Genomic DNA, 22,762 nt, shown 5'->3' on the forward strand with positions numbered 1-22,762 from the left:
CAGATTATGCCAGCATTGATTTTCTCCTTGATGAAATGTTTATCCACTTCTATATGTTTTGTGCGATCATGTAGAACTGGATTATGAGCTATAGATATAGCTGCTTTGTTGTCACAATAGACCTTCATAGGTGTCGGGTGAGAAAGCTTTAATTCTTCAAGAATTCTTTTAATCCACATTACTTCACAGATTCCATGGGCAACAGCTCTGAACTCTGCTTCTGCACTACTTCTAGCTACCACATTCTGTTTTTTACTCCGCCATGTAACTAGGTTCCCACCTACAAAGGAGCAGTATCCGGATGTTGATCTCCTGTCTGTAACACTTCCTGCCCAGTCTGCATCTGTGTATACTTCAACTTGAAGATGTCCGTGTTTCTTGAACAGTAAGCCTCTCCCTGGAGTTCCTTTCAAATATCTTAAGATCTTATAAACGGCCTCAAAGTGCTCTGCCCCTGGTGAGTGCATGAACTGACTTACCATGCTGACTGCAAAGGCAATATCAGGCCGCGTATGAGACAAGTAAATCAATTTCCCGACAAGTCGCTGATATTGTTCCCTCTCTTTGACTTCTTCAGCCTTAGCAGCTTGCAACTTCAAGTTAGGCTCGATCGGAGTCTCCACCATCTTACAACCAAGCATACCTGTTTCTCCAAGGAGATCAAGAACATATTTTCTCTGATTAACGAATATACCTTCCTTGGATCTTGCAAATTCCATTCCGAGGAAATACTTGAGGGCTCCCAGATCCTTAATGTGAAATTCTTTTGCGAGTTTCTCTTTGAGGGCTGCTAACTCTGCTTCATCATTACCAGTTAAAATGATGTCATCAACATAAACAATCAAAATTGCAATTTTACTGTTTTTGAATGTTTATAAAATATTGTGTGATCTGCTTGACTCTGCGAGAAGCCACAACTGATAACTGCCTTCCCAAAGCGTTCAAACCACGCTCTTGGTGATTGTTTGAGTCCGTATAATGACTTGTTCAATCTGCATACTCTGTCGCTTCCAAGTCTCTGCTCAAATCCCGGCGGTAGGCTCATGAACACCTCCTCTTCAAGATCACCATTGAGAAATGCATTTTTAATGTCAAGTTGATGTAGAGGCCAATCTGAATTTACTGCAAGAGATAACAGTACTCTGATGGAATTTATTTTAGCAACAGGAGCAAACGTCTCCTGATAGTCGATCCCATAAGTTTGAGTGAAGCCTTTAGCCACCAGTCTCGCCTTGTATCTCTCAACGCTTCCATCTGCGTTACATTTTATCGTAAACACCCATTTACACCCAACTGTTTTCTTGTCTTTGGGTAGATCAACTATCTCCCAAGTACCACTTCTCCTTAAAGCATTCATCTCCTCCATGACTGCTAATTTCCAATTCGGATCATCCAATGCTTCCTGTATATTCCTTGGAACAAACAAGTGTGAAATCCTAGATGTGAAAGCTCTATGGTTTTTAGACAGTCTTTGATAGGAGAGGTAATTTGCAATAGGATGTTTAATGCAATTTCGGACACCTTTCCTAATTGCTATAGGAACATCAAGGTCGGAAATAGAAGGAATAGGATTACCTAAAATTTCGATGCCAGAACTCGGGTGGACATTCGGGTCATTAGGATGGACATTCGGGTCATTATTCCTCAGATGAAATCGCTTCCTAGTATAAACCTGAAGCTCAGGATTTAGATCATTTTGTAGTACTTCTCTCCCTAAACAAGAATCTTCTTGACTAGGCACCATAAAACTTGGTTCTCCTAAGTGATCATTATCAGACGGATGTGGTTTTTGTGTAGGATAAATGACATTGGGGAGCGGGATAGAAATATCCCAAAAACGGTCTTCTACTCCACTTGTCTCCCCCTGAAGAGAAGTGTTGGGGAAATAGGATTTTGTTTCCACAAATGACACATCCATACTCACATGAAATTTCTTAGTTTGAGGATCGAAACACTTATACCCCTTTTTGTTTGAGGAATAACCCAAAAAAACACATTTTATAGCACGGGGGTCAAGTTTTGAACGAAATTGACTGGGAACATGAACATAGGCAGTACATTCAAAAACTTTGGCGGGTAAATCAGAAAACAACCTCGTGTCAGGAAAAAAAGTTTTGAGACAATCGAAAGGTGTTTTGTATGTTAACACCTTTGTAGGCATCCTGTTTATCAAATAAGAGGCTGTTAAAATTGCTTCACCCCATAAATATTTAGGAACATGCATGTAAAACATTATAACACGTGCTACTTCAAGTAGATGTTTATTTTTTCGTTCTGCAATGCCATTTTGTTGAGGGGTATCCCGACATGTAGATTGATGAAAAATCCCCTTTTTTTCCAAAAACTCACCCAACTGCTCATTGAAATATTCTGTTCCATTATCAGAATGTAAAATACCAATTTTGATTTGAAATTGGTTTTCAATCATATTGTAAAAATTTGTGAATAAATTTTTCACGTCAGATTTTTTATTCATCAAATAAATCCAACATAAGCGGGTATGGTCATCAATAAATGTAATAAACCATCTTTTACCAGAAAGAGTAGTGATTTTAGAAGGGCCCCAAACATCACTATGAATCAAATAAAAAGGTTTGGAAGCCTGGTAAGATTTTGGCAAATAAGTAGAGCGATGAAATTTTGCAAAAATGCAACTTTCACAATGAAAAGAAGAACAATCAATCCCTTTAAATAATTCTGGAAATAAATGTTTCAGATAAAGAAAACTAGGATGTCCTAGCCTATAGTGCCATAGCATTATTTTTTCTCGAACAGAGATTGAACTAGTACTATTAAAGCTCTGAGCTTTTTTATTACTAACAGGTACTTCATCAAAGTAGTAAAGACCTTCAAGCATCCTAGCACGCCCAATCATCATCCCCGAGTTCTGGTCCTGAAATTCACAATGGGATTCAAAAAATGTAACACGACAATTAGAATCCTTAGATAGTTTACTGACAGACAAAAGGTTACAGGCTAAGTTGGGGACGTGAAGAACAGCATTGAGATTAATTTTCTCAGTTAGTTTAATAAATCTTTTTCCTACAATAGGTGAAAAACTACCATCGGCTATTCTGATTTTGTCATGACCAGAACAAGGGAAATAGGTACTAAATAAATGGCAAAAACTAGTCATGTGATCGAAGGCACCGGAATCTATGATCCACGGAGAGAAGTTTAGGCAAGAGAAGGCTTTAGGATTTCTACCTGTTTGTGCCAACAAAACACTAGGAGTACCGGATGAGGAGTTGGATTTTATCAGCTTTAAGAGTTGATCAATCTGCTCTTTGTTGAAGGGACCTGAATCGGCTTCATTAGCGATAGGAAAGCCACGATTCTTCTCTCCTTGTTTGCTGCTTTTCCAGTTGACAGGTTTGCCATGGATCTTCCAACACATTTCGCGTGTATGGCGAGGCTTGTTGCAAAAATCACACCAGACCCGTGGCTTATCATCAATCCTGCGCTGGTAATTTGCAGCCTTGTTGGCCGCAGCATCGCTAATTAAAGCAGAAATTTCAATTGATTCACCAGTACCTTTTTTCTTAAGCATGACGCTCTTTCGGCTCTCTTCCCTTCTGACTTCGGCAAATACTTCGCCAATGGATGGGAGAGGAGGTCTGCCAATAATTCTTCCTCGCACTTCATCGAACTCAATGTTGAGGCCGGCAAGAAACTTGTAAATACGGCTGTCTTCCACAGTTTTCTTGTGGTGGTTGCAGTCGTCAACCGATTTCCATTCGTATGTGTTGAAGATGTCAAGATCCTGCCACAACCTTTTCAACGAATTGAAATATTTGGTGACGGAATCATCTCCTTGACGAATCTCTCCCAACTTTAAAGTTAATTTGAAAACTTGAGATTGATTTCCTAGGTCAGAATACATCTGACTAACATTATCCCACAATTCTTGTGCAGTAGGATAGCACATGTAATTAGAGCTTATATCCTCCTCCATGGAATTGACCAACCATGTCATAACCATGGAGTTTTCAGCGTCCCAACTGTCGAACAGCGGATCATTAACAGCAGGAGCCTTCTTGTCACCAGTGATATAACCGATCTTTCCTTGCCCACGGATATACATCCGGACAGATTGTGACCAACGGAGAAAATTATCACCATTTAGGCGGATGGTGGTGATTTGGACAGAGTGAGAGTTGGACGTTTTCACCGGAATGGCAGCGGCAGGGGTTGAAGTGGTTTCGGACGTGACTTCCGACATGGCTATGATGGTTTTAGGGCTGCTGTGTTTTTTTGTTGCTCTGATACCAACTTAGAAAATATGAGGAAGAAGAACTCCGAAAATATGAGGAAGAAGGAATATATTTCTGTTATATTCAAAACTTCTTATTTTACAAGACCAAATGACACTCCTTATATAGGAGATATTACAAACATCATTATAACCCATTATATGCCACTTACATATTATATATTACCACTATTTACCACTATCATATTATATACATGCCACTATCTACCACCAACACCACTATCATATTCTATACATGCCACTATCCACCAACACCACTATCATATTCTATACATGCCACTATCTACCACCAACACCACTATCATATTCTATACATGCTACTATCTTATTATATGCATTAACACAAATTTCCAGCAAAAACCACCAATCTCCGAACCCCCAACCCCCCAACCTCTTTTGGTTCACAAATTTGCCCCCAATCCACCAAATGGTATCTAAAATCATCTCTCCCACTACCCCACATAAATTCTCTTTAAAGTTTCTCCATTCGCCGCGCCACCAATACCGAAATAACATGCACATGAAGTACGTTGGAATACTACTCAACACACCCTTGATCAAAGTCAACCTGCCCCCTTTCGAAAGATATTGCCTCTTCCACCCAGCCAACCGACGCTAAAATCGCTCCACAACTCCTTTCCACACCCCTTTCGCCTTAAACGTGGCCCCCAACGGCAGGGCCAAGTAAGTTGCTGGCAAAGCCGACAACTGGCATCCCTACATCGTGGCTAGCACTAGAAGACTCTCCACCTTCCCTACCGAAATTAACTCCGATTTTCGCAAATTAACCTTAAGACCCGAAACCACCTCAAAGCATAACAAGACACATCTCAAATACCCTACTTGGTTCGCCACTGCCCCATAAAAGATCAAAGCGTCATCGGCATATAACAAATGGGAAACACAAATAGGCGTTCCCGAAGGAGGACCCACCAAAAAACCTTCCATCAAACCTTCATGGGCAGTCCTATCCAACAATCTACTCAACGCCTCCATCATTAAAATGAACAAAAGTGGCGACAAAGGATACCCTTGACAAAGACCTTTGTATGTCGGAAAGAAACCTACCGATATACCATTGACCAAAACAGACATTCTGACAATAGAAATACAAAAATGAATCCACCGACACCAAGTCTCACCGAAACCCATGCAGCCCATAACATACAACAAAAACTCCCACTGCACATTATCATACGACTTCTCAATATCCAGCTTACAAATCAAACTTCGTAAGTCTTGTCAAATCCAAGAATCCACACCCTCATTTGCCATCAGCACTGCATCCAAAATCTACTGACCCCCCCACAAAAACATTTTGAGACTCAGACACAACCCCCTGCAATACCCCACGAAGCCTATTCGCCAAACTTTAGCCAAAAGCTTATACACACTACCAAGTAAACTAATAGGCCTAAAGTCCCGAATATACTCCACCCTCCCTTTTTTAGGAATCAAAGCCAAAAAAGTTGCATTAAAGCTCTTCTCAAAGTGCCCACACACAAAGAAAGACTCCAAAGCGGCCATCGCATCCGTCTTAATCACATTCCGGCAGTGTTGAAAGAAAGCCATGGTAAAACCATCCTAACGTGGCACCTTGTCCCCACTCATCGCCCGCAAGGCCCCAAAAACCTCCTCTTCCAAGATGGTACGCTCCAAAGCCATTTTGTCCTCCACCGAGATCGTGTCAAAATGAACCCCATCCATCCCTGGCTGCCACTCCCTTGCTTGAGGCCGAAACAAATACTGATAGAAGGACACAATCCCCTCCTGAATCTCCTCCTCCATACCCAAATCCCGACCACCCACTCGCAACCTATTAATCTGATTCACTCGACGGTGAGCATTAGCCATCCGATGAAAAAACTTTGTATTCTGATCCTCTGCCTTCAACCACAAGCACCTGAATTTTTGCCAATAACTCACTTTCTCCATGCGAGAAATACAACATAATCCTGTCTAGTTGCCTCCTTCCTCGCCACATCATCAGCTGACAAACCGCCATAAGCCTCTAATTCGTCCAGGGAGTGAAGTAGAGCCACCACCTTTGCCTTCTGGCCCTCCAACTGACCAAACACCTCCTTATCCCACCTCTTCAAGTCCCCTTTTAACAATTTCAATTTCTTAGCCAACTTACAGCTAGGCGATCCGGTCACCACATAGTTAGTCCACCAACCTCGGACCACCTCCAAGAAACCATCGAATTGCAGCCACATATTCTCAAACCGAAAAGGCGTTAGACCGCAGCGAGTCCCCCCACTGTCAAGTAGTAGAGGCCAATGATCCAACACTAGACGAGGCAAACGAGTCTGAATCACATCCACAAAATGTTCCTCCCAATCCCCTAAAAGTAGGAAACGATCAATCCGAGACAAACTTTGTCCATTCGACCACATGAAACTCCCCCCGTGAAGAGGTATATCAATCAACCTCATCTCGTCAATGAATGAGCAGAAAGCCCCCATCAAACTCAACACTTGGGTACTCCCCACCTTCTCTATCGGCCACCTTGCCATATTAAAATCACCCCCCACACACCATGGCGCCAACCATTGAAAAGCCACATTTTCTAACTCGGATAGGAACTCTCCCTAATCTAACTTCCGCACCGGGCCATACACCCCAGTAAACACCCATCGAAACTAATCCTCCACACACCGAAACAGGCAAGACACGGAAAAACCACCCACCTCCTCCTCTTCCTTCACAACCAACCTAGAGTCCCAACACAAAAGTATCCCACCTGTTGTGCCAATGGCTGGCAGATAGAGCCACTCCACAAATCTCTCCCTCCCTCCCCGCCCACCACCATCATCTTTGTTTCCTGCAAACACGCCACATCCGCTCTTGCACTGCGCAAAACTGCTTTCACTGCCACCCTCTTGTCCCTATCATTCAGGTCTCGCACATTCCAAGATAAAAAGTTTAACTGCATTTCAACAAAAGTGGTCCCCCACAGGTTTGCCAACATCATTGTCACCTCATGTATCATATCATGAAAGGGAAATCAAAATAGCCAAATAGGTGTAGAAAAGAAAAGGTGTTGCACTTTTACAATAGAATTAAAGCAGATCCATGAGAAAAATGATAAGAGGATTACTTCTTCACGAATACCAAATTGGTTTTGAATCCCAACTCTTCATCCGCTTAATAACTAGTATGGTCACGACTCACAAGTGTCTTCTGAACTTAGCATTTACACATCCATCCTCAGTAATTTTCTATCCAAATCTTTTGCCTTCTATTTATATTATTCTTTTTTCCAATGACTCTTAATCCTGCCAAGTTTGATGCCATCCAGCAACAAACTACTTCTACTATTTCCATTACTAATAGTAATGACAATAATTAATAATAGTAATGATAAATAAACAAAAATAGCAAAAATAAACAAAAATTAATACAATAAATAGTCAAAAGACAACCAACAAAGACAGTATAATATGAATCCTCGACAAAATTACCTCAAACATCACAAGAGTAGGTTCTATAACACGCTCAGCTACTGAAGCATTAGCTGCTGTGACTGATACACCTTGATAATCTTCCAGGAAAGCATTTTCTGAGTTTGTCGAGTCCTCCAACTTTTCTTCTCTAGGCTCATGTAAGGAACAGTTAGCAATAACAATGCTATCAGCAGATGAATCCTGTTCTACTCGCCGTTTTTTGATTCCAATATCAGAGTCATCACGAGAATGTAATCCCTCAGCAACATATTCAGAACTAGTTTCGATACTAGTGAAACCATCTGTTGAGTCTTGGTTGATATCATGATGCACATCCTCCATTAGACTAGCCTCACCAGCATCTGATGGAACTGTATGTTTTGCAAGAGCTTGTTTGGCCTTATTCATGCCAAGGGACAAGAATGGAGATTCAGGTGGCAAAGCAGGCTTTATTGTCCATAAACCAGTACTGTCATTGCGAGTGTAAATCTGAGGAGGTGCATACCATTCATGGCGATCAATTGTGACGAGGACAGACTGCAGCAAAAAGAGGTGAGATAAAAAAATTCTCTCAACTCACAAGCATAATGAAGAAATATATGTGCACACATGACAATAGTTACATAGATACATATGTATACCAATTTATACATTTGCATAGTTACATCTATGAATATATATATATATATATATATGTCTATTATAGAGCAAGAGATAAATTTTAAAATAAAAAAAAAAAACAAAACCATTTAAGACAGCTTGGCTGCACATATTCATGCTCATGAACACTCATCAATGATAATCAAGGATTTCTTGAGCCCAAAATGCATCTTTGAGATATCTACTCAGATTAGGGAGCTAAAAATGTTATGAAGAATAAGGCTCAGGCATGTCATTAGCTAAAGAAGACAGTGCAGACTAAAAGAGGCAAACTAGGCCAACATAATTTTTGGAGAGTTAACAAACCTAACGAACAAACACAAAGGTACCTTGAGAGACACAGCAGGGGAGGACACAAGCCTCAAAAATACCACTCCTGTATTTGGGCCACCTCTTCAAGGTTGGTCCAGACAGGCTTCAACATGGACAAGGTAAAACGATATAGCACATGGATCATAAAGAACTATCACCTCTAGGATTCGCTGGTAACAAATGCAAAAATGGGGGATAGTTTAGAATACTTGGGCTGAAGCCTTCCAACCATTGTGGTACTTTTACCACATACAGAAAGCCATGACTTGCTCCTTTCAATGGAGGTCCTTGGACGATAGTTAAAATTAAATAAAAGTGAATCCACACAAAACATGAATGCTAACTGAAGTAGACTTGGTATGCAAAGGAAGACAAAACTGTTTTCAGCTCAGTGATGCCCATTTGGTGCAAAATATCATATTGGAAGTCTTTTGATAGATTCTAACATGAACGTAAATAACAATTAATACCTTCCTTCGATGTCGATCTGTGTAGCTTATATATTCCAAAGGCACTCGAGCACCCCTAGCCAGCTTAGAAAGAACAGAAATCAGATCCTCAAGTTGTGATATTTCCTTACCTCCAAACTTTTTAATAATGGCATGCCGAGGAACTCCAGCTCTAAAAAGCATATATCTGAAATTGGTAAGTACACAACTATTTCCAATGAGAGATTGTAACAGAAAATTCAAGGTGATCTCTCTGCTCTAGATATCAAATGGTGACAACAGCCTCCCGTGTTGCCACAAATGACTTGTACTAAACATAGAAATTTAACCAATATATGCACAGCCAATGCAGTATGTAACAAGATTTGAATAAGAATAGAATTCAAGTATCAATCTAAATTCACATGATAAGGATAGACATACCCTGGTTCTGAAACATATACAAGGCCACAGTGGAAACGAAAATTTCTCGCCTGACACCAAAAAAACAAGAGAAAACAAGTTAAGACATATTTACAACAATAAGCAGAGCAGGTTATCTTAACAGCAGGTAAGCTGCAACTAAAAAAACACTGGCATCCAACCGAAATTAAATAAAACATAATTATATTTTTTTTCCCTAGCATCAAATGAGAGAATATGAAATAACTAACATAGAATGATATGCCTGAATGTATTAGAAATGAGATCACCTTGAAAAACTGTGATGGCATCAAGAATACCCTTCCCACTAGGGTAGGGAAATCATGTGCACCAAAAGCTACAAATTTGTGCAGGTCATGTTGCCAAAATGCAATGGTGCTCCAATCATTCATTTATTGTAATGACAAATGATGAAAACATTACACAAATATGTGCCTAGTTTTATGAGCTTAGAAACCATAAAATAAATGCAGTAGAAAAAATAAAATAGAAGGGATGAAATATATCTCTTTGTAATAGAAGAAAATAGATGAATAGGTAACATTTTCATATTAACCGAATATCTGAAGTTATAAAAGCAATGATAAAGATAAAAATTCAGATAAGTGAAACACTTGTTAGCATACAAAAGCAACTTGAGGTTAAATCCTCAAATCATGGGCCTTCAAGTTTAATACCCAAGTCTTCAGGGCATGCTTAATTAAAGATCCACAATCAACCAAATACCAATTAGATTCATTTTTTGTAACTATATCAGGAGGCTTTATTATGCATGATGTACTTCCTCTGCAGAAATTTATAAATACAATTTAAAGTCTATATTCACTATTAAGTGTTTCAGCATGTTTCTACCAGTTTCCAGGTTTGACAACACCTATACATAGGTACAATGAAACAGGATTCAGACAGCAGGATGAATAGAAAGTTGGAAAGAAATCAAGTTTTAAGCACTCTCCCTCTCTCTGAGTCTCTCTTTCATATGCATTTTACGCATCCCATAATCTCCAATCCCTCTTTCTCTCTCTTCTATTCTCTCTTATCTCCATATAAGTCTTCATACTCATCTAGCATCTTGAAACTCTCAGACCACATTATTTTCAAGAATGGAATAAGATGGGATTATGAAACCTAAGAGAAACAGTCCTAGGACAAAAGATCACAGGACTAATAGTTGTGTGTTTGGATGAGTCAGGATAGGGGACTGGATAATACCCAATTAGTTCAGGGATACGATAAAGGCGTCTCAGAAGGGATTAACAACCAAATTGACAAAAAATGTTAATAACTCAATTACTTAACTCCAAATAGGTCCCACCTACACTGGACTTGCCAAAATACCCCAAGGAGAAGGGTGCATCGGTCATAATATGAAACATCCGGCGAGTGTAATAGGGCACTTTTTATAAGGTGGGGTCGCCAGCATAAACTCCTTTCAAATTTTAGTCTCATAGAAGTTTCCTCACTCAATTTCACCTTTTGTAGAATTTATAGCAGTTCCAAATTTTCAGGAGTATAGTTGCTTTTTCCTCCCTTAAACTCCCCATGTACATAGGACCATACAGGAGTGACATAAATAATGAGCAGTAAGATAAAAACGAAAGAAACTCCAAATGAAAAAATTTGTTAGAGTTTACTAGGTAACACAATTACGAATGAGAAAAAGAAATTTCCCTATAGTTCCTTGAGCTGTCTAGCAATAAACAATGAGTGAACCAATAATAAGTGATTATCTACATATATCTATACTATTATATTAAGTGAAGACTGTCCAAGCCTTTGCTTGCTTCTCTTTATGCCACGCGTCCCTCATTTTTCTACTTAAAATAAAAAATTAAAAAAAAATTGATAGATGAGAGAAGTGAGACTCAAACCTTGGACCTTGGGTCTAATGAAGAAGACTCACCACTTGAGTAGCACATAATATATAGTAAACATTTTGTTTTATTTTTACTTATTTGAATTGCACACGCATCACGTGTGACAATAGCTAGTAGAATATAAACCAAGCAATATTGGACAGATTTAGAGGTCATAACCTAGGGCAATGGCAAGTGTTATCCGCTCCCAGTGCTGTGCTGCAGGTTCAAGTCACGAGAATCAACCTTTCCACCCCCAAGAAAAAAAAAGTGCCGCCTACTTACTATCTCTTCCAAACACTAGCGTAAATGGGAAACTTATGCATTGGGTATGACCTTTACCATTGGAGAACAGGTTTTTGTCTTTATATCATTTATGAAAGATCATCAGTACAAAAATATGATGTGCACAAAACTTAGTACAAGGAACAAGTCAGCATTGTAAACATAAACATTGCGTAAGACTCGGGCATATATCTTTGGGCAAATTAATTTAGGTTTCAGGTAGAGCTAACTACTAAATCTTAGGACAAGACAACACAGTGAAATATCTAAATCTAATTTTCCTTCTTTTGAACTAAGGGTGAAATGAAACATGAGCACCCACAAGGGCACTTACAGCCATTTTACAATACCTTTAAAACAAGAAAGCATAATGGAATTATATTGTAGGGTATTTAAAGTGAACTAGGAATCTATTGCTCCTTCCATTCTAACAATTGCCCACTTAGTGAGCATCCAACAGAAAGTGAGCCGAAACCATACCCCAACATTTCCACACCCAACTTTGACTCCAATATCCCAACATCTCTGGCATAGGTACTTAATGTGTTTTCTTTGTGCATTCATTTAACACAGCTATGAGAAAATGCACACATATCATAATAAATAAAACTTCTACAAATAGAAGTATGTAACCAAGAAAGTCATGAACACTAAGCGGCAAGTTCCAACTGACCTGTTGATACGAAAGAGGGTGTATCACAGCACCACTTACTTCCAAGAAGTAGTCAGGAGTTATTAAGTGTAGATCTTGAACCTGAAAAGCATCAGCAGAACAGGTTAAACTTACACCACTACTGTATGAAAAGCAAAAAGGCACACAAAGACAGACAATACTCCTCAAAAGGACCTTGACTAAGAAGATTGATATCCACATCAAGAATGGAGTCAAGATTGGTGACACTGACACATAATACTGTGCATATTTTATTATGTCAGTCACTCATAAATGTTTTCCAGCACAAAATTATTCGTACTTCCAGCAACAAAAATTATATCTGTTATATGAGAGATTGATCACAAAGAACGTCGTTACAACAAAAAATAATAGAACAATATATACCTCATGACACTACCCAAGATCCCTAAAAAATTAAAGGGGGGAAAAAAACAGATATTGAAGGGTGGAAACTCATGTCAAAATGAATAATATATACACAATATCAAAGCATCCCAATATTTTAATTGCCAATTCCTATCTTACGGAGAAACGAAAGTAACAAACAAACTGTGCACAAGGTTAAGAAAAAATTCAGAATACCACTTAATTGCTCCAGTCAAAATTCATAAGATCTTACTTGATCCTTTCTTGTAAGTCAAATACTCCACTCAAGAGTCCAAGAGGGAGTGCATTCAAAGTCCTCAAATGAACCCAACTCAAAACCAAGAACTCTTCATAGAACACGTGCCCAAAACAGTTCAATAAAGAAATCAGAAGAGAAACAATCACACAAGATCTAAATTAATCAGAAGAATGTAATATAGATAACAGAAATGAGTTACAATTATACCAACAAGTACAGCATTACGTGACAGAAATAAATCAACAGGCTAATATGTTAGCTCCACAATGCAAAATCAACCAGCAGATTGAGATTCCATGAAAAGTTCCTTCAGATAGGTTAGACTTTAAAGCCTCCTTCGTTCCTCAGAAACCTGTAAACAACCTTCACAACTGCACTTGTAGTTTTCTGATCCAAAGGAATGCCTGTTATGATCTCTCTGGCCTTGTTACACTACTCAGAAAACCATTCAGTTTTCTACAGGCCAAATGAATTTATCTGAAAATTAGTTAACTGATGAACAATGATAGTCCATTCAGTTAACAGATTCAAAACACAGACACAACCTGCGATATAAGTTGGATACAGCTCAACCTTAACTGTAAATTTCTACGAGATTTAAAAATAAAAATAATAACAAGCACATTGTCAAACTGAGATACGAACCTTAAATAGCGATTATTTTTTCCCAAATCATGAATCGTAAAGGTTCAATCATAATTTTTAAAATACAAAGGAAAATATATATATATATACATAGAAAAATATATTTGATGTGAAGTTTGTTATGTTCTCTTCCGTTTTGTGACTTATGCATCCATGGCCTCCTTCGTTTTAGGACACACATTTTGTTCTTCAAAAAGCATTCAACATCAACACCATTGCTTTGTTTTTCTCCCAACATTTGTTAAAAAAATGATTTCTAATATCTTCAGAAACTTGATTACATGGGGCGACATTATCATGGGTTCCCACGAAGTGATTCTTCATACAAATTACTCCACCACAATAGTCCTCCTCAAAATAGTTGCAATTGAAGTGCATTTTATTATTCTGAGGCGCTAACAAAGGTAATTCAAATACCCAAATTACTATCACTTATTCAAACCTTTCACTTGATGCCTCCAGAAAACTCCTTTTTTTAAAGTAGAAACACATGGATAAATTTGGCTAAGTAAGCTAAATATTGTAGAGAGAAAGAAGAATATTTTCTGGAGAAATTTTAGGGTTTGAGAGTGCCGAGAAATAAAATAAGGAAGGAAAGGGATGCAGTAGAAGTAACCCTCTACACTCTTAAATGTCTGTAGAAACCTTTTTCATCCATCCACACACACACACACACACACACACACAAAAAAGACAATAGGACTCCACACCCGTTTTCGGGTTGGGTCAACTGCATGTGTATCGCGCGATATGCTTGATTCAACAATTTCCCTTGTGATTCTTCGATCCCATTGCAATTCCGGCTTCCAGTCGACTCACCCCCCAATATTGATCAATTGTTTGGTGTATCAAATTGAACAATGTGATACATATCATGTATTGTACAATTCTGATAACAGATGTCACATAACACAAGAGCAGGAGCTTTACAGAATAACTGAAGAACATACTGGCATCCAAATTTTTCCATGATGCTCCTTACCAACTATGTGGAGCACACTAAAGGATGGAATAATGTACATATAAGTCGATCAACATCTCTTAACTTTGGAACAACAGGCAGTTTCATTATCTACCACAGCAACTTATGACATCTATAGAAACAATTATAGCACTCTGCCATAAAGAAGTAAAACCATTAACAAATACTTTACATAACCAAAGGAAGACACAAAATGTGCAATAGTAAATCTCACCACCAAGTCTACAGTCAATGGTGTGCCACCCCTTTCAATCAGTAATGTAATCTTCTGGTCCACACTGTCATCAAGTAATGTTTCCATTTTCAGGAACTGAGTAGTTACCTGCAATAAAAATTTCAATATATCAAAGACAAAACATTTGGTCATACTTCAGCACTTCAACATGAAAATTATGAATTAAATTCCACAACCAGAAATCAGCATGAATTGGTTACTGGAAAGTTAAACCTGGTTGCTTAAAAAAACAGCTCTATAATGAAATAAATGCAGAATAAAATACGCTACAAAACCAAAAATTCATTTATTGGTAGGACAGAAAGTGAATATTCGATAACAATTTTCATCGAAAAATAGCAAATACAGCTCCAAAAAAAGTTTCAGAACTGCACACCCCTAAACTACGAGCATTGTTTGAAGCTCCTACTTTCAAAGAGCTTTCATATAAAAGACATAATAGGAAGTAAGCATTGCACACAAATGGACAATATATACGGCACACGGTTGAAGAAATACTTACGTCCCCATTTATGCAAACAAGCACGTCACCAGGCTCCAAAAGATTGTGAGCTGGGCCACCTGGCACCTGAACAAGTCCAGAATGATAGCAGACATTGAAGACAGGAACAAGTCCAGAATGATAGCAGACAATGGGGCTGTTTGTTGCAGCTTCTATAAGCTGATTACAACTTATTTTAATTTGGAATTCCGTGCCAAACTATTTGGTGTAGCTTCTGCTTATAGCTTATTATCCAGAAATAACTTAAATAAGATGAAAAAAAGCTGAGCAAGGATCCTCTAGAGTTTTTTTTTCCTAAAGTTTCCTAGAGTGGTGCATTGTGTGGTTGAGATTTAATGACAAGTCACATCAATTTTCCAGCATTAAATCTCAACCACACAATGCACCACTTTAGGAAACTTTAGAAAAAAAACACTCTAGAGGATCCTTGGTGGATTATTTAGAAGCTATGGGAGGGGAGCTTTTAGCTTCTAATTTCTGATTATCAACTTTTAGCTTAAAAAAGCTATACCAAACAGGGCCAATGAAGACATGAAAATTTCTACTCAATCAATTATAACACAGTGAAGAAAGTATACTCACGACGGTATCAACAACAAGCATTCCAGTTTCTCCACTTAGAGAGGCATGGCGCACAATCTAATCCAGTCAAAAAACTCATTAAGGCATCAGCATCTCAAATTATTATTTTGAGAAATCATTGAAAGAAAGAATGTAATTTTCACAAGAACCTAACTACCTGTTCTGTTTCACTTCGGAGACCAAGGCGACGTGTCTCATCAAATCCTTTGTGGACAAATGTCACCTATATAATGAATTAGTAATGCCAAATCATACAAAAGTAAATCTTGAATTCTATACATATGCCAAACATAAAGAAACAAGCACATGTGTGATCTTATTTGCAAGTATTTTTTCGCTTTATGCAGATCTTGAACTTATTGTTACCAGCATGGTATCATTACTTTGTCACTCATGCATAAACAAGAGGCCACAGACATGAATCCATCTCTAAATAATGAGATCCCTTTATTGATATTATTACCAAATAAAGCAAAAAGGCACCATTTCGTAATTTTCATAAATCTTGGAGGACACATTAGAGTTTTCAAAGAAGTTTTGTTTTTTTTCTTTTCTTTGTCAAATGGAAACAAGATGCCGTCTGAGACAAGTTGAATAAATTATAGTAAGTAATGAGTTTATCCTACTTTTCCAGTTGAGCCCACTGAGACAATCCAGTTACAAATGAAAGCAAAATAATACACCTATTAACGATGGAATTCGAAGGGAGGGAAAACATAAATGGGGAAAAAAAACAAAACAAAACAAATACCCACAGGCAATGAAGCCTTCATTTGTAACATTGAACTACATCCTTGATTAATGCAAAGGAAGCTGATACATACAAATAACTGATACTACATTTGGAGACAAAAGTGAATATTTGAATTGGAAACGTTATGTGGGACCTGCCCAGAATGCCCCTACGTACCAAGACTTTGTTCACACAAAAAAGGCCGGTAGGAAAAGAAAAATGGAAATTCCTATTTTGATAATGTCTTTTTTTTTAATCGTATCAAATCCATTTTCTATTTTGGAATGAACAGTGACCAACTATAAATGAAGCAAAATCTACAGAAGTACTGTATTTGAAAGAATAATGAGATGAATTATATAAATATCCAAACCACTCTCAGTACCACATTTTCATAGACCAGATTCGGATACCATTATGAACAAAGCTTCATAATGTATTGTCAGGCAGGAGTAAAAAATACAATGATGTTGTTAAAATTCACCTACTACACACCTACCACTACCACCTACTACACACTCACCTACTTCACCTACTCTCCACCTACTCCTCACCTACTCCATACCTACTACACTCACCTACTCCATACCTACTACACACTCACCTATTCTCTTCCCACATCCTCTCTTCTATATATAGGAATCATTGTAATATAACAAGATAATAATCAATAATACATACATGCATCATGTTCACGTTATGACACAAACAGATGGGCTGACTCGAGCTCTCTCTCTCTCGGCTGGTTTTGTTTTTGAGTGTTGAAAATGTAAAGAAATACACATGCAGCACCTCCTCTCTCTCTCGGCTGAACCACATGGGGGGCACTCACTCTTCTCTCTCTAACATTCCACTCAAGAGACCCACACTACACTGCTACACCATTCACACACACGGCATACATCCCTCTCTCTTCAGTTTTGGAAGAATAAATAAATAAACAAGAGACCCACACACTCACACATGCACCTCTGGTTTTTTTAATATAAACAAGAGACCCACACACTCACACATGCACCTCTAGTTTTTTAATCTTTCAACCTTTTCCTTTTTTTATTTTTTATTCTTCAACTCACGTGGCATGTCTCTTCCTGATTTTTATTTTCTTTTATCATCATCACATTACACTCATCATTTCTCCCACATTTCTTTTAATATTTCCCATCATTTCTTTTAAACTTTTCTTCTGCCAACCTGTTCCCCATTGATTTTATAATTTCATTTATTTTATCACATATCTATTTTAAAAAAAAAAAAAAAAAAAAACACAAATCATAAACCAAAACACACCACACATCGTTTTATTCATGACAGGGAATTAACCCCCATCACATTTCTACACACAAAAAAAAAAAAAAAAAAAAAAAACCAAACAAACAAACAACAACAAAAGCTTTGTTTTCTTTTTTGCAGCGGCCATACATCAACCTCACTTCTTCTCTACTCTGCCGCCGGTCTTTTCTTTTTGCCTCCGTCTTGGGCGGCCCTTGACGGTGCTGCCTCCGTGTTTCCCACTCCACTGGGCACGATCACTCCACCCTGCTCCTCCACTGCAGAATATGGCGGACCTCCAAAACGGAACATCACGGTGACCTTCCGCTTCAGCTCCTTATTTTCCGCCTTTAGCACACTTATCTCTGCTCGCGCATCCTTATACATGCGTTGGAGCAGAGCCAGCTGGGAGTTTAACTGCTGCACCTCATTTGCCCTACTCTGCAGCCGGTTCGACAAGTTTGTAACCGCAGTCATGGTTTCCACACATGACTTCAATGTATACTGATTGGCTTCCACATCCGACTGCACTGCCATTCTTTGCTCCACAGACCGCATCGGAAAGTTCAACGGAGCAAACTCCGGGGCGCTTGGTTGAGGTTCCAGTGCCACCGCACCAGTTCTCTCTCTTGTTGACTCGTTGAGGTCGGGAAAGAGGGTGAGCAGACCGCGGGACGACGAAGCCATTTTCTGGGCAACAGCGTGTTACAGAATATTACCGAGTTTCTCTCTCCGACAACGAAGAGTTTGTTTTTCAGAGTTTTTTCTCAGTTTCTTGTCTCAGCCTCTGCCTCGGCCTCCGCCTCCGTCTTGGTTAAATAGCCGGGGCAGCCACGCGTATCGCACGCCACTTGACGCCAGACGACAAACGGGCGCGCCAGCCAAGGCACTCACGTGCCTCGCCATCATATCTGGCACACCTTTTTATGGATTGGGCACGTCTTTTGATGGCACGCCTTTTTATGGATTTGGCACGCCTTTTGATGGCACGCCTTTTGACAGATTGGGCACGCCTTTTGAGGGTGCAACTTTTTAGGGGTCCGACAAGACTCTGTAAACTGTCCCGACATTGATTCCAGTTAGCTCCTTTATGGGTCCGCCAAGACTCTGTAAACTGTCCCGACATTGATTCCGGTTAGCTCCTTCATGGGTCCGACAAGACTCTGTAAACTGTCCCGACATTGATTCCGGTTAGTTTCTACAAGGGTCCAGCAAGACTCTGTAAACTGTCACAACAACTGTCACAACATTGTCTACTACAACGGTCCGACATGACCCCATAAACTGTCTTCTACATCGGTCTGACACCGCCATCCAGTGTCCTCTACACCGTTATGGCACCACCATACAGTGTCCTCTACAACGTTATGACACCCCCATACAGTGTCCTCTACAACGTTATGACACCACCATCCAGTGTCTTCACCAATGGTCTGACACGACCATACAGTGTCTCCTATCCTCTTTTATTTTTATGTATTTTCTTGTTTTGTTACTCTCTCCAAACTCAAGTTGGTTAGTTCCTATCCCCCTTGAGTTTGCGGGGGGCTGTTAAAATTCACCTACTACACACCTACCACTACCACCTACTACACACTCACCTACTTCACCTACTCTCCACCTACTCCTCACCTACTCCATACCTACTACACTCACCTACTCCATACCTACTACACACTCACCTATTCTCTTCCCACATCCTCTCTTCTATATATAGGAATCATTGTAATATAACAAGATAATAATCAATAATACATACATTTTAACAGATGTTAAAAGGCAAAAGAAAGCAAAGTACGAGAAACTTCTTAGATATTTACTTTTTTGGTACCATTAAGAACTTCATATTATTACAAGTGTTACTAAGGTTAATAGTTAGTGAAGACGGGTGGCCCCTTGTGGGACTTGAACACAAGCACGAGCAGAGTCAACTAGTGATGCCTTGCTACCTGGGCAGATGGCATCCTCTCTACCGTATTTACTTTACCAAAAAAGAACTACCTTAGGAATTATTTTATACAGATGTGGAAATTAAAGCAGCACTCAAAAAGTACAAAAGTTTAAAGTGCAAGATTGAAGATTCTCAAAATTGAAAATCATTGAATTTATAGCTCCAGACAGAACCATAGGGAACAAACCATAATAAGTAAAAGATAAATAAGGAAAAAGAGTTAGCAAACTAAATGAGAGATTGGAAGCTTATAAGAATTAGACATTTTAGGCTGAAAACAACAAAAGACAAATAAATGTTTTGCAAGCAAAAAAACAATTTGTTAAATCATAAACTCAAGCCAAAAAAAAAAAACAAGACAATTTCAGAGATATGGCTCATGATCCACCAAAATATGTTATCCTGTTGAATGCAGTTTAGACAAAAACAAAACAAATGGGAGCATTGAATCAAAATAAAACCTACAAGTATAAGAATTAACAAACCTGAAGCGTACCACGAGGAATAGAAACCACCTGCCATTTATCTCTAAAAGAATCTCTAGCCTTCTGCAAGAATTTTAATGCCCTTACAACCTGCAAATAGTATATAATGACAAGATTAACTTAGAAACTAAAACATTTAATTGAGATGGCATCAATCTATCAATTGGAAATTGAAGGCTTCAAATCTATAGAATTATCAGTTGTAGATAGGGAGCTTCTAAATACACCCGCTTAATTTCTCTTAACACCCACTACATACATTATTAACCTTGTACCTTAAGGATAAACACTTGTACAGGTGCCTGTAGAACAAAAAATTGATGGGTGCATTTATTTAGACTGGCATCCCACAATGCAACCCTCACACAGAAACATAAAAACACTGTACAGCATCCACGTCCGCATCACAAAATAAATAAATAAAGGCTAACGAATGGGCTAATCCAACACATGGAAGTATAAATGCTACTTTTTCAGTTCAGATGGTTTGGTTAGGTAGACAAAGTGGTAGGTTTTGGCTTTCCAGAAGCTTAAACTTATAAGATTGAACCTTCAAACACTTCTTATTGAAGGATACTACTCTACCAAAATCGATCTCAGATGGTTCCCTAGCCCATTAAACCCGAAGGTCAAGCTGGTTCTGTGCAGCATTTACATGCCAAAGCAGAAGGCAAGAGGGAAAGCCTCAGAGCCTGGCACACAAGCTTATCCAAATTTTGTACTTGAAATTAATGTATATAATAAACAGAGACAGACAAGTGAAAACTGACAAATCTAGTATAAAAACATCAGTAGATGTAATAGGAAGACCAAACAAGAAGGCAAGGTCCTTGATTGTGCAGAGAAAATAAAGCCATAAAAAGAACGATAAAGGTAAACAAACTTCAAAACAGTATGAATGGAAAATGAACCAACAAAGGTAGCATGCAGGACTAGACAACAGAATCAAACTATAGAGAAGAAATGAACAAGAATTGTAAAATGTTAATAAAAAACAGCATTTGATTTAGATATTCAAAAGATAGTAGATTAACCTTTACTGTAAGAGTTGATATTACAAGAAAAATAAAAAATAAAAACAGAGAGAATAATGGTAAAGTTATCTCACTTCATTCTCCATGGTTTGAGCAGGCGACGATAGAAGGTTGTTCTTCATTTTCGAATAAATAATGTGCACTAAATTAAGTTCTAAGGTTGAAAAGCATATTATCAGATAGGTTAATTGCATCAAGGTGAGTTCAAATTATGATCATTCGACAGCTGTAAACTCCCTGTCTGAATCAGGTCAGGTAACTGAATTCAGTTACATCTCCAATAGACCACAAGCAGTTAACCTCCGTCCTTGACAACAACGAAAGCATGACATACAAGTCACAGAAAATAATCGCAAAGATACTCACTCTGTCTAAAGGTAAGAAAAATGCCGAAGCACTTGACGACTTGCTCCCAGCATTCAACGCCACTGCCCTGCCTTGCCAATCAATTACTGGGGAACCACTTGAACCCCCTTTAGTCCCAGATGCTGCCTGTAAGTAGAAAGGGGGGGGGAAGGGTAATTACAATTAAAACTTTTGGCTTGAGACAGAACCAACAAGGTTTTCATAAATTGCAAAGAAACAAATACGGATGATCAAAAGTTGAGTTAGCAGCAAAATGAGGGTTGACAAGAATGTCCCAACACTTGGGGCTCTTTCTTTTTCTTTTTCTGACACTTCATTAAGCGTTCAGATCTTCCATAAACTTCTATAGCCCTAGCCGCAGAAGAAGGAATATTTGACACTCCTTAAATTCATAATGGTATCGATCTTTTGAAAGACAATGTTCACAAAACAAATGTCCAAGTAAACAGGATTTGCTTTCCGTGATATTTTTTTCTTCTTTTTCTCCCTTCACTAACTAATCATCATATACAATCAAGAAGGTATTGCCCAAACACATGTCCAAGTAAAAATTATACAACATCAAGCTAGTCAAACCAAACCTACAACAGTCAAAGGTAAAACATTTACTTAAAAAGGAAAACAAACTTACTGACCAACACAATCAGCAAAGGTGCTCAAACTAATTAGACCAACACGAATTATGATCAGCAAGTTGAATGATAATTAACACCAATCTCCAATCATAGCTATACTAACTGACAAGGCCAACACAAATTTTGTAACTTGAATGATTAAAATTTAAAAGCATCTAATGTCACAATGCTTACTTGCAGGTAGAATGTATTGAAGTCATTGTAGCCATCCCTGCAACATAAAAGGCCATTGCAAAAATGTAAGTAAATGGTGACAAAGAGGTAGCACTTTGGCTTGTGCATATTAACAGAAGTCAGAGGCAGAAAAGCTTCTTCTTTCACTTATTAAAAGAATT

General features: G+C 38.5%; 1 protein-coding gene across 2 annotated transcripts in view; it reads right to left on the minus strand.

The window, feature by feature from the left end:
• The window catches only part of LOC114309010 (protease Do-like 7), a 208,423-nt gene that overhangs the window by 14,441 nt on the left and 171,220 nt on the right, over positions 1 to 22,762 (minus strand). The window contains exons 12-22 of one of the 2 annotated variants that reach the window (XM_082924080.1): positions 22,602 to 22,638; positions 21,793 to 21,918; positions 20,393 to 20,482; positions 16,109 to 16,174; positions 15,952 to 16,008; positions 15,370 to 15,435; positions 14,847 to 14,954; positions 12,378 to 12,458; positions 9,564 to 9,613; positions 9,162 to 9,327; positions 7,738 to 8,256 (exon numbers count right to left, since the gene is read on the minus strand). In XM_082924080.1, coding sequence (XP_082780206.1) covers positions 7,738 to 8,256; positions 9,162 to 9,327; positions 9,564 to 9,613; positions 12,378 to 12,458; positions 14,847 to 14,954; positions 15,370 to 15,435; positions 15,952 to 16,008; positions 16,109 to 16,174; positions 20,393 to 20,482; positions 21,793 to 21,918; positions 22,602 to 22,638 — 1,366 coding nt within the window. The remainder of the gene's footprint in view (positions 1 to 7,737; positions 8,257 to 9,161; positions 9,328 to 9,563; positions 9,614 to 12,377; positions 12,459 to 14,846; positions 14,955 to 15,369; positions 15,436 to 15,951; positions 16,009 to 16,108; positions 16,175 to 20,392; positions 20,483 to 21,792; positions 21,919 to 22,601; positions 22,639 to 22,762) is intronic. The other variant, XM_082924083.1, reaches the window with a different exon arrangement.

Source organism: Camellia sinensis, chromosome 1 (genome assembly GCF_055761805.1).
Source record: "Camellia sinensis isolate YWXY chromosome 1, ASM5576180v1, whole genome shotgun sequence".
NCBI lineage: Eukaryota > Viridiplantae > Streptophyta > Magnoliopsida > Ericales > Theaceae > Camellia > Camellia sinensis.